The 16556-nt window shown below is 36.4% G+C and overlaps 1 protein-coding gene and 1 non-coding gene across 3 annotated transcripts in view; both read left to right on the top strand.

Moving 5' to 3' along the window:
• Nucleotides 1-5289, top strand: part of LOC122667013 (protein transport protein Sec24-like At4g32640) — a 65663-nt gene extending 60374 nt beyond the window's left edge. The window contains exons 21-25 of one of the 2 annotated variants that reach the window (XM_043863161.1): nt 2308-2453; nt 2530-2712; nt 4063-4151; nt 4256-4287; nt 4827-5289. In XM_043863161.1, the coding sequence (XP_043719096.1) occupies nt 2308-2453; nt 2530-2712; nt 4063-4151; nt 4256-4287; nt 4827-4933 (557 nt within the window). In that variant the 3' untranslated portion in view covers nt 4934-5289. The remainder of the gene's footprint in view (nt 1-2307; nt 2454-2529; nt 2713-4062; nt 4152-4255; nt 4288-4826) is intronic. The other variant, XM_043863162.1, reaches the window with a different exon arrangement.
• Nucleotides 5290-8598: 3309 nt separating this feature from the next.
• On the top strand, nt 8599-8670 carry TRNAQ-CUG. The gene has a single exon. It is a non-coding gene; the product is annotated as a tRNA-Gln (tRNA).
• The last annotated feature ends 7886 nt before the right edge of the window (nt 8671-16556 follow it).

Raw genomic sequence — 16556 nt, 5'->3', positions numbered from 1 at the left:
AATTGGGTCAGAGGTCAACAAACCCAGCAAAGTGGCCACTAGTCACAGCTTTAAAAAATTCGATGTGACTAGGGAGGGGAAGATCAGACTCCTGGAAGATAGAAATTTCTAGTCTCCTCTACTTAATTTTCATGGAGACCACGGGAAAAGTCTTTTTACTGTGACATTTAAACATGGGCTGCTCTTGCATGGAATCCACGTGCAATTGGCTGAATTGGACTTCAGCATAGCAGACTGCCTTGGTCTGATTGGGTTAGTCAGAACCAATAAAAAATATTGAGTTGTTTTCAGCTGTTCTCCCATGGAGAGCACTGTGAAAGTGAGTTTCTTAATTAGTTAATGACAAATTTCTTCCTTGGAGAAGTTTGCTTCTATACAAACAAATATAAACTTAAGAAGAAAAGAGACTAGAATAAGAACTGAATGCCTATGTTTAACTTGTGGGGTTGGTAGCCTAAAAAATATCATTAATGATATAGTTATTGAAATACCTATTTTATTTTAATGACATTCAGTTACAGGTACAGATGGCGGGCCTTGGTGCAACAGTAAGGTTGCTCCATCGCAACCATGTGGTTGTGGGCATAGTTCGAGAACTCGTTTCATTTCGGTATTTCGGGCTGACCGAAATATTCGAAATTTCGGATATTTCGGTCGAAATATTGTATTTTTTCTGGTATGTTTCGATAGGTCATTTCGGTGGGTTTTAGGCCAAGTTAAGGCCTGAAACTTCATGGAAATCCTATTTTAGGGTATATAAACACATTTAAATGTTCAAATTGCAAAAATAGTCACCCAAAATGGTGTTTTGGATATGCACCATTGATTGGCAACGTACGGTCGAACCCTAATGTATAACTTAGTTAATTACACATACACATTGTACATTAAACAAGTGATTCCGGCGTAGATGTGGCAAGGATTCAAGTGGGAAGTGAAAGATTGAAGAAGAAATGAGCAAAAACCTTCAAAAACCAAGCAAAAGTGCCAAAGGAGGAAAAAAGCTCTTTGTTTCTCAGTCTCGGTCGAAATTTCGACCAAGACTGACGAAACATGGTATTTTATATAAAGCAATTTCTCGAGATTTTTTCAAAATCTCGAAATCTCGAGAATTTCGATCAAAATTTTGTATTTTTTTTATTCGAGGGGCCATTTCGTTTCGAGGGGGTCGAAATTCTCGAAATCTCGATCAAGATTTCGCGAGATTTAGTACTATGGTTGTGGGTTCGAGTCAAGAAACAGCCTCTCCGCAAAGCGGGGGTTAAGGCTGCGTACATTGTGACCCTCCCCAGACCCTGCAGTGGCGGGAGCCTTGTGCATTCGGTATGCCCTTTTTTCTTTCAGGTACAGGTACATGTTTAGGTGGATCTGTTTGTCCCCAGAACGTAGCATACAAGGATATGGACTGTGAAAATTGTATGGATGTGAGGACTTCGCTAAAATGTATTGACAAAAGGGGGGGGGGTTAATATGTTGAAAGGGGGATTATTGTGTCAAAAATTGGAGCGCCCCCACACATGCGTCCGCGGGGGGTGGTGGTTAACCTCCTTGAGCAGTGTCCGAGTTCTAACTGCTTGGTGTATGTCAGCCACACTTCCAAACCCAAGTCATGTTGTGTTGACACTGGTACTAGAGGGCTATGTAGTGTTAGCATAACAGACCTATTTGAAAACAAAAACCCTTCTTTAACTCCTAAATTTGGTCTCATCTATTCTTAAAACCTTGAACATGATGGATTCTAATGGCATGTGCCTGCCATAGAGGATCACAGGAGAAAAAAAAAAAAAGTAAAAAAAATACCAAGTATTTGTAAAACTCTAGGCTTCAAACTAAAAATACTGATGAAAACAATTATCTAGGTAATGGTTATGCTAAGAAGGATATGTGGGCTGTACAGAAGATGTTACGATAGTGGGAGTGCTGTGCTATTCCTGGGCCCTCCACAGTGATCAAGCTGGATGGATTAAACCCACCCATCAGGTTGCTTGTATGTAGTTGGAATGAACTGCAGGATCAATTTTGAAATCCATCTTGGGCCCAATAGCGGGCTGATCTGGAGGCTCAAGAACAGGTTATTTATATCAGATGAGAGCTCTGCAATGAGATCTGTGCATTGTTCACTCCTGTCCATAATTTGATGTGACAGATTGTTGCTGTTATAATTTTTTGTTGTGCTTATAATTACAATGTTAGATGCACCATTAATATAGGAAGACACTTCGTTGTTGAAAAATATATTGCTTACTTCTTACAGTCATGTGCATAAAAAGAACTTGAGCTGCTTATTTTTTTCTCGCCTATGTCCAGCATTGGTTAAAAGTATAGGATTGCGAACTGATGGACGATTAGATGAACGTTCCTATTGGATCAGTCGTGTTTCCTCTATTTCTACTCCTTTGGCGGTTCCTTTCGTTTGTCCAAGATTGATTGCTATTCATGACCTTATTTCAAAGGTATGAAACTTTTTTAAATTTCATTTGCTATATTGTGTGTTCTTTGTAACCAATCAAATCTTTTCCAATGAAATAGCAGGAGACTGATGGATCTCTCATACCCCCTTCAAAGCCACTTTTCAGTGAGAATATAATTGATGATGGAATATTTCTCCTAGAGAATGGTGAAGATTGTTTGATTTATGTTGGGAACTCAGTCAATTCAGATATTCTGCAGCAAATATTTGGAATTTCATCTGTCGATGAAATACCTGCCCAGGTAGTGCTCTTTCTAGTTATCTTTTAGTTTTATTGGTATCTATTTGTTATAGAGTATTATGTGTCTTTTTATGCTTGTGTAAACTTAACCATCCGTTGGATATTGATCGTATTTCCAATTCCCTGTTGCACCTGAACTTTATTCTCAATATGCTGTAGACTTTTCTTCTTCTCAGCCAATTAGTTTTTTATTCAAAAAGAGTTCGGTTTGCTGTTGTTCAACTAGTTAAAATAGTTATTCTGACATTTGGCAGCCGAATCAGTAACCTAAAGGTGTCCACATGTTCGTCTAATCATCCTTTCCATGTGGCAGTTTTTGATCCTAAAGTTATATCCCATGTGTCATTAAGGAATCAAGGTTCTATCTGCATCTTGATTAAGTATTTTAGTGGTTTTAAGAGAAACTATTGTAATTTTATCTGGCTGGCTTTGACCAAAATCATTGAAATTTCGTTAATTTGTACCCTGTTGGAATCAGGAATATTTTGGCTGAAATCATCAAAATATGCCCAAATTTGAAAATAACGTCGCAAAAATGCCACTTTATGAGGCCGCATGTATTTTGAGTTACCAAGAATATTCGGTGGTTAGTACTGCAGAACAAAGCGCCATACAAGGTGCACATGAGGTGACATTGCAAATGGAAGTGAACATATGGAAAATTCTGTGGGCTCTCTGTATTTTGGATGATCTGGATCTTCCTGCGCATCCATCTTGAGCCTCCACTTGGCAGAAAACCTCCTGTTACTGGATCCTTCAAATTCCACACCTTCATATCAGAAAACCTTTGGATTTTGAAAATCCAAAAAGGGGAGCTTTATTGGCTTATCGTAACAAATGTAGATTACATATATGGAAATGGTTCTTTGCACGGCTAATGTACTCATCTCAACCAAGCCTTATCCCTACTAAATAGCTTTTTCATGGGATTTTGGTATGGGATTCATCAATTCTCAGCAGCTTGGAAAGTTGTTCCATCTCTTGATATCTCACTGTATAGTGGTCAAATAGGATGATTTTTCTTCTCAAAACCTCCCTCTTCCCCTGTTGAACTTTGATTTATTCCCAATTAAATACCACAAACCAAGGGTGATGTGACCATCAGGTTGTCCTTCAGGGTTATCAGTTGAACTGCCATGTGGAATATTTAGTTCTATACCCTTTGTTAGGTGACTGACCAGACAAACCTGATGTCTCTGCATGTGTGTACCCTTTGTTAGGTGACTGGCCAGGCAAACCTGATAAGTGTCTGTGTCTCTGCATGTGTGTATTTTTGTGTGTGTGCGTGCGTGAGTGTGAATAATGCAGCTTCTTGTTTGAAATAGCATACTAAAATCTCTTGCTTTATCAGTTTGTGCTGCAGCAATATGACAATCCATTATCAAAGAAAGTAAATGAAGTAGTTAACGAGATAAGACGTCAAAGATGTTCTTACCTCCGGTATGACATCTGCCTCTATATTCTATTTTAAATTTCGTATGACTATACATGCTATTCAATTTAATGGGCCTCAATTCTTTGTTTTTTGTTTTTTGTTTTTGCAGCCTAAGATTGTGCAAGAAAGCAGATCCTTCAGGTCAGTTCAGCAGCGTAATATTTTAATTCAGACTCAGACTGGCTATGCCCCTGGTCAAATAAACGATGAATGCTATATGACTATTATTTTTAAGAAACCAAAAATACTCTTATTTATTTTTGTGAAAAGGAAGAAGGGAAACTTAATGAATTCACGTTGTGACCAAAACCCTTTGGGGCCCCACATGCACAAACCGCAGAGTTCATGTGGATTTTGATTTGTTTACCCTAGTGAATTATCAGTATACAAGGGGTATGGATCTTGTATGCATATAATATCACCCCTGGAGCTTATTTACATTCACTGGCCAGCTGTGCATTCACAGCATATCTTGCCATCTTTTTTGGACTTGTAGAAATTCTAATCGCCATCTTTTGGACTTACAGAAATTCTAAGTAATTTGGATTATCGGTAAATCTCTCATTTTTTAAAGTCTCTCAGTTAAAACGATCCAAATAATTCTGGGATCCGTTAGCTTGATACATATGCCAGGAGATTAGGGGTTCTGAGTTCACAATACTCATATATGTTATTTGCAGGGATGCTGTTCTTTTCATACATGGTTGAAGATAAGACTCCAAGCGGGCTGTCTTATGTTGAGTTCCTTGTACATATCCATCGGCAAATCCAAACTAAAATGGTGTGAACCAGCAGTTTTGTTGACTTCTGCCTCAAGAATACTTAAATTGCTGCAGTGGAGAAGAGCAGAAAAAAAGCATTAGATCCGTGCTTATAAATGGCACTTGGAGAAGCCGATTGATTCCTCCCGAAGGCATGTGCAGTTGAATTGCCATTGGAGTTTTGCCCTATTCATCTAATATATTCAACACATAGGTAGTAATAAATATTAAGTGTAGCTTTTGCTATCATTGTTGTCTTTGCCATTAGTTTTTGCTTTTCTTCCTTGGCTTCTTTTTTTACCCCATCCCTCCTGTAAAACTAAGGACTGTATGATAAATGCAGAAATATGTTTCTTAGTCAATTAATCATTTTTCATCCTAAGTTATGATTCCATGCATGTCTTTTAGATCCTTTTTATTATAGTTCTGAAATCCTCTTATATTTCCTCCCAAAATTTGTCTCTCTGTTAGCCTTTTTCTACTGTTCAGTTTGTGGATATGGAAAGCCTTGTGATTGGTTATGCTTGGAAGGGCCAACTATTAACCTACTTAAGCTGCTGTTTCTTTGATGAATCTTTGTCAGGTTAACCATCCCATGGGTAGATTTGGCAATCCTTAGCCTGACTTCTATACATCTGAGTGAGTTACTTCCAATGCAATTCTATTCCGGTTTGGCTTTAACTTGACTGGTCCAACTCACCTTGGGCTTGATCATAATAAATTTTAGAATCCTGAATAACTACACTGTAAAGTGTAAACTTGCATAATTATTTTCGGAAACCCAGCAAAAAATATGGCGAGTCTCAAAGTACTCACCTAGTGGTTGAACATCTCGTACACCAGTCAAGAGTTACATATTTTACCTTCCAGTGAATGGGATCTTGAGAATTGTGAACTTGTATTTTGAATGGTTATCAAAAGTTTCAAATGTAGAGGGTGGACTATATATATATGGTTCATAACTGATTTCAGATTGGGCCAAAAAAGGTTTAGAGACCAATTGGTCAACAAAACTGATTAGTGGCCAAAAACCAAAAGGTAGTGTAGTTGATCTCAGTTTGGGCTTTGAGGAGCAAAAGAGTCTTTGGTTAGTTCCATTCTGGGCCCACAAATGACCGTGGGTTTGAGTAGGGAAACAGCCTCTCTGTGAAGGGGGATAAGACTGCGTATATTATAACCCTTTCAGACGCTGCAGTGGTGGGAGTAGTCTTGTGCACTGGATACGTCTTTAGAGATTTTCTCTTAACCACAGGTGAAGAAAAATGCAGTCAGTAGTAAATTTTTTGAGCTCTAATTAAACTATCCATTAGAAAAAAGGGTCGAGTGAGAGAGGGTCTCTAAGAAAACGGCATACAGGAACACACTGATGTGATAGATGATGGATTGGTTTCGTACATAAGAGGGCAGTAAGGTCATTTCATGTGATACGAGAAGAAAGATGTACGATGGATTGGCTTGTACATAAGAGGGCAACATGGTCATTTCATCATGTGATGACGAAAAGAGAAAAAAAAGATGATGCTGATGTACCCTCCCATGACAACTCACACAACTTTTTCCCCAACAATAAATATCCTCATTACTACAGCAGCAAGCCCTTTCCTTAATTGAGACCAAAACCCTCGATGAGAAGCAAAAAGGTGCAAAGCAGTTCATTAGACAAAATTTGGACAGGAACATCACGTAGGGAAACTACAAACCAAAAAGATCAAGTTTCCTTAAGTCACTGAATGGATTCTCATTCTCAGGGCTTCAAATATGCACGAGAGGGTATCAAGAGAATATTTTTGAAAACATTTTAAAAAACTATAGGAGTTTGTGAAACCGAGGATGATGAAAGTGAAAGAAAATTTTCTCCTTTCATCTATAATTACTATTCTTTATAAAGCTTTCGAAGTGAAGATACAAAATAAGTTGGTTGAATTGATAACGGGAGAGGCAAGCCATATCCATCAATATGGTCGGTGAGCTTGGGTTGGGTCGAGTCATATGTGGCAGCTGATTTTAAAACCTTACCACACATGTGTTTCACCTTTCACAATTGTGCTCCTATTGAAGGTGCCAGCCTAGCATGCGGCTAAGTGTCATAGTCGTTACGTCTTGGGATTGATTTTCACTTTCACCTTGTGTTGAGATGTTGGGAGTAATAGAGGAACAATTTCATATCAGTTATCTAGGACCTTGAATGTGTCTTAATTCATCGCTGGGTGATCTTCACTTAATGTTTTAAGATTTTGGGTTAGATTCCAAGAAGTATTTCGAGAGCTTTCCCATTTTATTTAACGTCTTGGGGGGATTGGGGTGAAAATGGAGAATCCATTCTTGTCATAGCTTGCATGCATGAGTAACAAATTATAAGGTCACTCGATTGTATAGGTCATAAAATCAAGATTAAAAAGGAATTTTTTTTCTTAATGATGCATACAAGATTGAACCTCCAATAACAGAGCGATACGTGTAATAAACTTGGGGCAAAAGCAACGCACAAGCAATCAACAAGCCTGAGGACAGGAGAAAACCATTAACACTCGACTCCTCACACCAAACCGGTGAGCAGGAAGCTTTACATGTTGCCAACCAGTTTGAGATTTTCTATGACGCCAGTTGTCAATACGGACAAATTTCGTTAATTGTTCCTGCTCAAACCTCCCAGTAAGGAAACCCAAGAATACATGATCCGAGGAACGGAGATGCTTACGCAAACAACTAAACAAGGGACATTCCTTCAAGACCATATAAATAGGACTACAGTGATCAAGGTTTAAAAACAAAAAAAAAGGTACATTTTTCCTGCTCCATCCCTAGCCCTGCAAGGCTGCAACTGTTGTTTCTCTTGAATCTGACTTTGGCATCAAACAGTCCCCTGCCGGAGTCCGCTCCAACCAACTCTTCCGCTCTATCTCTTGGTTCTTGTGTCTGTGTGTGTGGACACGTGCCCAACAGATCTTGAACACAACACTTACCAATAATAGGAGAGGAAGAATTTTAGGTGTTCTTAATCAAACTTCTTGTCAACAACATATATTAACTCTTAGGCCGAAAAGGTTGTTGCATCTAAGTATTTGATTTAACTTGAGTGTACATTTTGATATCCTTAACTAAGGAGAGTTGAGGTGGTACAAGATAGACCCCAGGGACAAGTTAGGAACCTGTTACATTTGATGATCAATGAACAAAGCCCACAACCACAAGGGGGATCAATAGTGCTTCTGATTAGGAATCTGAATAATATGTAGATAGAGGCTTTTTTATATCAATTTGGGTCTCAAGCTTCCATCCTGTCATAAGTGTGAAAGCTATGTTTTTCTGTAATGAACCTAATTGAATGAACTCAGAGTTTGGGGGGAAAAAATAATAATAAGAGATGATGTCCTTGATTAGAGAATCTCTAACTTTTTGCATTAAATTTTGTATCAACTACTACAAAACCCAGTCGCCCTCTAAAATAATTGTTCCTTTAACTACTCCTGTATTTATCTGGCAATTAAATCAAATGGGTGGGCTCAAAATGCATGAATATCCAGATCTGATCTGAGCAATTTTGTATTTTGGTTCTGTTTCCATCATCTGACTCAGGTTGGGTTCTCTATTCAAATAAAGGTCGGTATATTTTAGTCTATATTCTAATAAATATGGGGCTGATCCACATTACATTAATAATTATTTTTTTAGTAAAAATAATAAACAAAATGGTTCCATGGTCTAGTGGTAAGGACATTGGACTCTGAATCCAGTAACCCGGGTTCAAATCTCGGTGGAACCTTTCTTTTACACCCTTTTTTTTTTTTTTCCCCCCTTTCCTGTAGTCGTTGGGACTTGGGAGCTTAAATAATCATATATTTTCTTGTTAGGAGAATCGTGAAAGATCACTAAAATTTTTGTTTTCTAACTCTAGATGGATATTCTAGAAATTAATTGGATTTTAATTATTTTTCCTAAAGAATGATTTTGATGAGACACTTGTGACCCAAATTCAACTTGAATAACCACCAGACCACTAACTTTATATGTAGACAATCCTCACCCACTCTCCTTTTTAATAAACATCTTTTCCTCTATTTTAACTTTTCGTATTTGTGGGTAGCTTATCAACTTTTATTAGAGAGTAAAACATAATTTTTTTTTAATTTTTTTCTATTAAAGGGACATCGGTCTTGGACTAATGGTTGGGAGTTGGGACTATTGGTCGTAGTGGTTTCAGGGGTATGTTGGTCTCGACTTCGAGACCTCTCCTCCCGTATCGTTTGCAACAAGTTAGGTCCTTTCTGAAACAAGTGTCAGCAAAAAGATTGGTATTAGGATAGATTGATGGTTGCAACATACAACCACCCATAAGACTGCATCATGTGTAGTAGTAATTTACTGTTGCTTCATGGGCGGGTCATGGCTCATGGGTAAGTTAAATGGGGTACAATCATGGTTTTAGGTATTGTTTTTGTTTGGTATCCCACGTATTGCTATTGTAATGAATTGCATGACTTGTATCATTCGGTATTGGTTTTATCAGACAATTTTACCCTCAAAGACACTAATACCGTACCATAACTTTTTTTTTCTACATTTTTATCCTTATATGTATCACTCGGTATTGGCTGTATCAGATAAGTATTGATGTTGACTGATACGATATGATATGAATTGTCCGATACAATCGAAACTGAACCGATACCAAAAACCATGGATAAAATGCACCCCATCCTACCCACAAGGGTATAGTTTTGGCAAGGCCAAATTAGGTTTTAAGCACGTGCAAGCAACCTATATTTCTACTTCTATTCTAATTTTATTTTTATTTTTTTTCATTTAATTTTTTTGGATTATACTTCGCCCTAGGCCCTAGCCTAGTCTAGTCTTTCTTTTATATCTAGATGGCTCAGTCGCTCTGGTCGCCTTTGTACTTTAGGGTAATTTTACATGCATGGTTTTTCAGTCTCTCCCAAATACTGAGGCTCCAGTTGGTAGGTATTACTGTATTAGGTAGTGAAAAACTTTCTTTTCTTTTGGTACTAAAAAGGGAGTGAAGCTATAAACAAAACTAAATGGAAACGTTTTTAATGATACAGTAATTAATTGTTACTTTTTTCTTAAAAAAAGTAATAAGATTTAAATCGAAAAGTATGACAAGGGGGAAAAAAATCTGTTTGAATTTTAAATTTTATATTTTTCATATGGGGCAAAACTTATCAGAAAGAATGGCATGGCATGAGGTTAACCGTTGAATTTGAATCTGAAATTTCACATGTGATCTAGAGCAAGATAATGCTTATCGGTCGTATAACTCCTGCACTAGTATAGGGGTCATTGAGTGTGCATAGAAGCATTGGTTTGAAAAAGATTTTCAATTTCATTGAGAATTGAATGGTCTTTTCGCACACTCCTATGTCTAGGTGCAAGAACCATACGATCGGTTAGCATTCTTTTAGCTGTGGTCTATTAGATCATCTCCTATGTATCTAACAGAGAGATTAACCATTTGATCCTTCCACATGAGGGACCTAAGTGTCCCAACCAGGGGACCCCACAGCATATTAGAACATGACCCACTAAGGTCCTTTCAGTATCATGAGATACCCTTAAACAAATCAAATTAGATTTCTTCTATCATGTCATAAATGTGAAAATCATGTTTTCCTGCATCAATGAATGCTGCTTTCCTAACTTGGCTCCATAATTGAACTGAGAGTTTAGAAATAAAAGAGATGATGTTTAATCATAGAATCTCTATCATTTTACATTAAAATTTGAATTAACTACCAAAACTGTGTCACCATCTCACAATTGTTTCTTGGCATAGTTGTGTATTTCTCTAGCCATTATTAGATTTGATCTGGGTAATTTATATTCTGGTTCTTCTTGGTTCTCTATTCAAATATAGTTCCGGATATTTTGGTTTATATCCAGGTTAATATGGGTCTGACACGTTTTAGTCCTAAGCTTCTTAATGATGAGTTCTAAATAATATTTCCAACAAATTGGATCCATGGTCTAGTTGTTAGGGCATTGGAGATAAATGATTTGACCTGCTACATATACTTAACCTTTTCTCTGAGTAAATAAAAATAAAAAAAAAATTTAATTCTAGAAGGATTATAGATAGGATTAAATTTCCCTCCACCACTCGGTGAATGGACTCCCACTATCGTAAGGTTCACAAACTCCTCTTAGGTTTAATATGTTCCTCAAAATTAATAACCTTTTGAGATCATTTGCATGGATCTGAATTTGTCTCAATGAAAAAGTTCTCATTCACCTCAATAAATAGATTCTCATTCGCCATGGCCGAAGGAAAACTCGATCCGTACGACTTTTCATTGAAAGAAGAATGATTTTGATGATACACTTGAGACCCAAATTCAATGTGAATAACCACCATTCCACTAACTCTATTTACAGTTGCAGACAATCCTCACCCACTCTCACTCTTTGAGTTTTAAGTCAATATTTTATTAACTTAATCCACACACCCTCTCTCTCAATTTCATTGTCTTTTGTGGCATTGATTGATCAAGTATAATTTTTTGTATTTGTGGAAAAATAACTTTGAAAATGTTTCTTACCAAACCTTACCAGTGAAGAAAATATTAAACTTCTTACACATAAAAAAAGGTTTGTAGCCTATCACCTAAAAAAAATTATAAGAAGATGAATTGGTGGTTGCAATTTATAACCTCCCATAAGATAGACTATTGCTTCATAGCTTGCAAGTTTTGGTAAGCCCTAATACGAGTTTTAAGCACCAGCTAACAACCTATATTTCTATTTTTATTTTTGTTTTATTGTGGGTTGGATTTTCTTATTGACACCTTTCAATGTGTCAAATAATTTTTAACTTTATTTTTTGTCTTTTAAGTATAATACAAATTTTTTTCAATGAGGGTAGTAATGTCATTTGACATGCTTACTCAAAAATATTCTTGACAATGATACCTAATGACATAATAATATGTCACTTTCAACTTATTTTTGAAGACCTTTTCATCCCCATATCTTAAAAACCTTTTGAAAATAAGACAATGGACAATTAAAAAATGTCAAAGTTCTGAATACACATATAGAGTCACATATAGAGGTGTCATTCAGACGCTCTCTGTTATTATTTTTTCCATGAGAAAATTTTTGCTACACTGACCTTGTATAAATCCCTTTATATCCTCATCGCATAATAAACAGTGGAGCCTACATTGACATTTCTCTCTCTTATAGTGACATGTAGGCCTTATATATAGATGATACCATTTTCCAACTTCTCATTGGTTTTAGTGTTCTGATTTCTTCTTAGACTGCCCTTTTTTCATTACCAATTTAGTAAAACCTACTTTTAATCTATTTTTTTTAACTTGATGAAGCCATTTTTTTAACATTTTTAACTTTTCGTATATGGGGGTAGTTAGTACCTAAGAAATGACTTTCTTACCAAACCTTACCTTTAGAGAAGAAAACATACAATCTTCTTACCAATCAAGAAATTGCAATTAATAATAACAACCAAAAAAAAAAAAGGAAGAAGGTTACAACAGGGTTGATAGATGATTGCAACTTACAACCTCCAATAAGAGTTTCAGTGTATAGAAAATTCACTATTGCTTCATTGTTTGCAAATTGTGGTTAGGAATCAAAATAGGTGGATAGGATTAAATGGGTAAGACAGTGTGTGCAATCCATTTATTGTTGTCTCTAATATCTTAGACCTATCTTAGACCAGCCTTTAAAGCCCATGAAATGCCTCATAAGAGACAATTTTCCATGTCACTAAATGGTAGTTGGCATAGTACTTCCTTTTATTGGCTACACAATTATGAATGGAGAAGTTTCATTTTGTTCTTCTTTTAATTATTCACTTTAATTTGTGTATTTCAATTTATATGTAACTAGATAGACTTGGACGGGATTAAAAAATTGGAATCGAATCAATCGAATTGGTTAATTTGGATTGAAATCGATCAAATCAGTCGTGCCCTATCTTGATTTTAGCCAATTCATGATTCAAAATCTCAAAATGTTGAATTTTTTAGATTTGAGGGTCGATTCTAGGGATTTTTTAAACAGATCCTAGGATCACCTAGGTATGGTATGGTGACTTATCAGGTGTTATTGGGGGTGGGAGGGGGGGGGGGGGGCTCTTTTTGTTTATTTTACTAGGAGTGTCTCTCATTTGTTGTACTCTCACATTATCAACTCTGAAATTTCCTTAGCCTCACAAGGATTTCTAAGGCTCTCTCAATGCATGGGCTCATGTATAAACCCCATCATTTGTGTACTTAGGATTTCTGACACCACAAAATTGTAATGTCATGGTCCAGTCACATGTGAGGTCAGTTTTATTTATGTCTTGACAAGGTCATTGGTTGGCCGTGCAAAATGAAATCTTGTTGAGTGACCCATTGATCATAATTCTCCATTTCTCTCTCTATTTATAATGTCCGAAACGATCTTCTAAATTGCCACCTTAATTAGGTGAAGTATGTCCCACCACCTATCTTTTATTTATTTCATAAAAGGACGATCTTTTTGAGCATCACTATGTCTAGTGAAGTATAACGTTTTTCTATTTATCAGTACATGAGTTAGTTCATGTGAATTATTTTAAATTTTATATCTATCTCCATTTGATGGCTTATTGGTAACTTTACTAAAACTTTGAATCAGAGTCTAAGCAATTTTTCTTGCTTACTTAGTATTAGAATTTGGCCATTGAGATGGATATAGGGTCTTCTACCGCATCATGGATTAACCCATGTACTGTCAAGTGGTAAATAGTGAAATGTTATACTTCACTAGGCACTCCGGGAAAGAAAACCCTAACCAAAGCTTGAGTAGGGGACCTGCAGCCACAGACTAGAGAGAATAAAAAAGAGCTTGATCAACCTTTTCGGTTGGTCAACAGATTCTGAGTTGATTTGGTTATTGGATTAAAAGTAAACCAAACAGAAGTGTTTGAGCTTGAACACCGTTCAACGCTGTGTCTACCTCTCTTTCCCTCTCCTCTGAAATGACCTCTCTACCTCTTGGGAATGATTCCTTTTTAGGGGCACTGGTTGAGTGTTTTCTACTTATGTAAACTATACTGCCGGATGGGAAAACTCTCCCAACAAGAAATAGATAAAAAGATCATTGTCGAGCTGCGTGCAACTTGCTCTCAAACATAAGACCACGCAAAACAATTGCTTCGCCCCTAGAATGAAAGCCTCTCACTCCCATTGATTCCCCTGTGCACTCTCTCATTGGCCCCTACACTTGTGCTGAACCCACGTGATCTCTTACTGTAAGAAATATCATGACTCCATATTTAATGGGTACATTAATTTTCTCCTTGATTGATTTTCATTGATTAATTCCATAATAATGGGCAATTAAATTTCAATGTTTTGGAAAACCTAAGTGGATTACTAGTATTTAGTAATTCCAATTTTTTTTTTTTTTGTCTCTCACTCTCTTTCCTGCTGTCTTCGGTTCACAATAAAACCTAATAGGCTATGTTTGGTTGAAGGGGATTTAAAGGGAAGGGAAGGGAAGGGAAGGGAAAATTTTCAAGCCTTAAAAAAATACTTTTGTAATGATTACCCCATGTGATTGTATAAATTCTTAAATTTCTTTTTTTTTTTTTTGATAAACTAAAAATTCTTAAATTTCATACCATATTTAGTAATGATATATTTTATATGTAATTTTTATCTTACTTTTTAAACCAAAGGGAATTAGATGCAAAGTAAAGTAAAATTTAACAACCAAAGATGGAATGATTTGAAGTTTATGATATAATCACAGGGTAATGATTACAAAAGCTCCCTTTTTAAGTTAAAAATTTTCACTTCCCTTCCCTTTATTTCCCCTTCACAAAAGGGTTTTGTATTTTCCAATGTCCAATTCATGGTCCAGTGTCCACTGTCCAATTTATGGTGGGGTTTCATGGCTTTAAGTTTCAGGTTTAATGATTAAATGTTTCCCGAAATTCTATTGCTTAAAATTTTAGGCTTGGGGTCCAATCCTTCATAGAAAGAAATGTATTACCATGTTCTGGAGTCACTTTAAGGTTTTATTGTTTTTATTTTTAATTTCAGGTTCATGTAATTTTCCAACACATCACATTTAAAAAGATAATGAGTTCAACTCTCATTGGGGTCTACCGCTCAGACACACCCAAGGGGTATTGGAGGATATTTTGGAGAACATACTAAAATTCTAGGAAAGGTTTGTAAACTGTAGGATGGTGGAAATCCTCGTCTAATCACCATTTGTTGCTAAGTTTAGCAACAATGTTTTAAGATTCAGGATCAGAATCAGTTGGAGGAATCAATCGAGACCAATCCCAATTCTGATCTAATTCGGATCAGCCAATCCATACTGGATTTCTAAAGTTTTGTTTCCTCAAATTTAACTTCGGACTTAAGACCGTTCTTGAATGAGGAAATTATTAAAGATACCGTTTCAGGCGAAGATGGATTCTACCAGTATCTTGGTAATCCTAGAACTTATAACAATGTGAAAATTGCAATGGAAGAAGAAGAGGAAGATAGAAAGATAATGATATTGATTTAAAAATAATAAAAATAAAAAGAAAATGGTAGATCAACATTCCATTCTTGGCTTGCTGATGTTGACAACATGGTGCTAAAGACCTGCTGATATTGAACATGATGCCCTTGTATCAAACCTACTGATGTTGATAACATGATGCCCCTGGCCTACAGATGTTGATAGATCACATGGTTGCTATGGCCTACTGATGCTATAACCTGATGTCTTTATTTTTGGCCTACAGATGTCAATATGATATCAAGTAGCCTACTGATGTTAAGAACATGATGCCTCTTTCGAATGTTCGATCCCTCTCAAGTAAAAGATGAAATGCCTATATATAGATTAAACTTGCAGGGTGTTGAGTTGTGGGTAGTTCGAGCAACTTCCACTTCTCATTTGAATTTGAATTTATCTTTAGGTGGTTAAGTAACCAATCTCTTGCACCACCTTCCCAGTTTGTTGTTCAAATTCAAAAAGCAATCTCTTTTGGTAACGTACAATACACTGCCTGAAACCATGTATAGTCTTTCGATCAATGACCGAAAGTAGAGTACGAAATTTGTAAAAATAGGATATAAACAAGTTCAAACACATTTTCATCGTTTCTATCCGATTCTTAACCAATCCAAACTGATTTTGTTTGGATCAAAATCAGTTGGGACCATGGTTTTAGTGCACAATATTGGATTGGATCGATCACCTATAAAATCAATATGATATCGAAATGGATCGGCAAGATTTACCCCTAAATCTCCTTTAAAAATAATTTTTTTAACCATTTTACCCCTTATCTGTACCGTGTCACTGATACAATATTAGGATCGATTACTTGCAAAACCTTATTTGGCGATACGATACCCATACCTCAAACCATGGCTGGGACCGATCTGGATCCCAATTCCAGTATTTTAAGCCATACATAGCAACTAAGATAATATTTTGAAATTAAAACTTGCAAGGGCGTCTGAATGGGGTCCCACTCATTTACTTATCACACGACCTAGTTACCTAATGGTTGGTTAGCCATTGTTTGGGAAGACGAAGAAAGGTGAGAGGGTTTGGATTGGGTTGAAAAGACAGGAAAAGGGTGAGAAAAAACAAAAAAGTAGTTTTCCCACAAAGTCCAACCAA

The sequence above is a fragment of the Telopea speciosissima genome, chromosome 7 (assembly GCF_018873765.1).
Source record: "Telopea speciosissima isolate NSW1024214 ecotype Mountain lineage chromosome 7, Tspe_v1, whole genome shotgun sequence".
NCBI lineage: Eukaryota > Viridiplantae > Streptophyta > Magnoliopsida > Proteales > Proteaceae > Telopea > Telopea speciosissima.
This window is presented reverse-complemented; position numbering and strand designations above follow the sequence as displayed.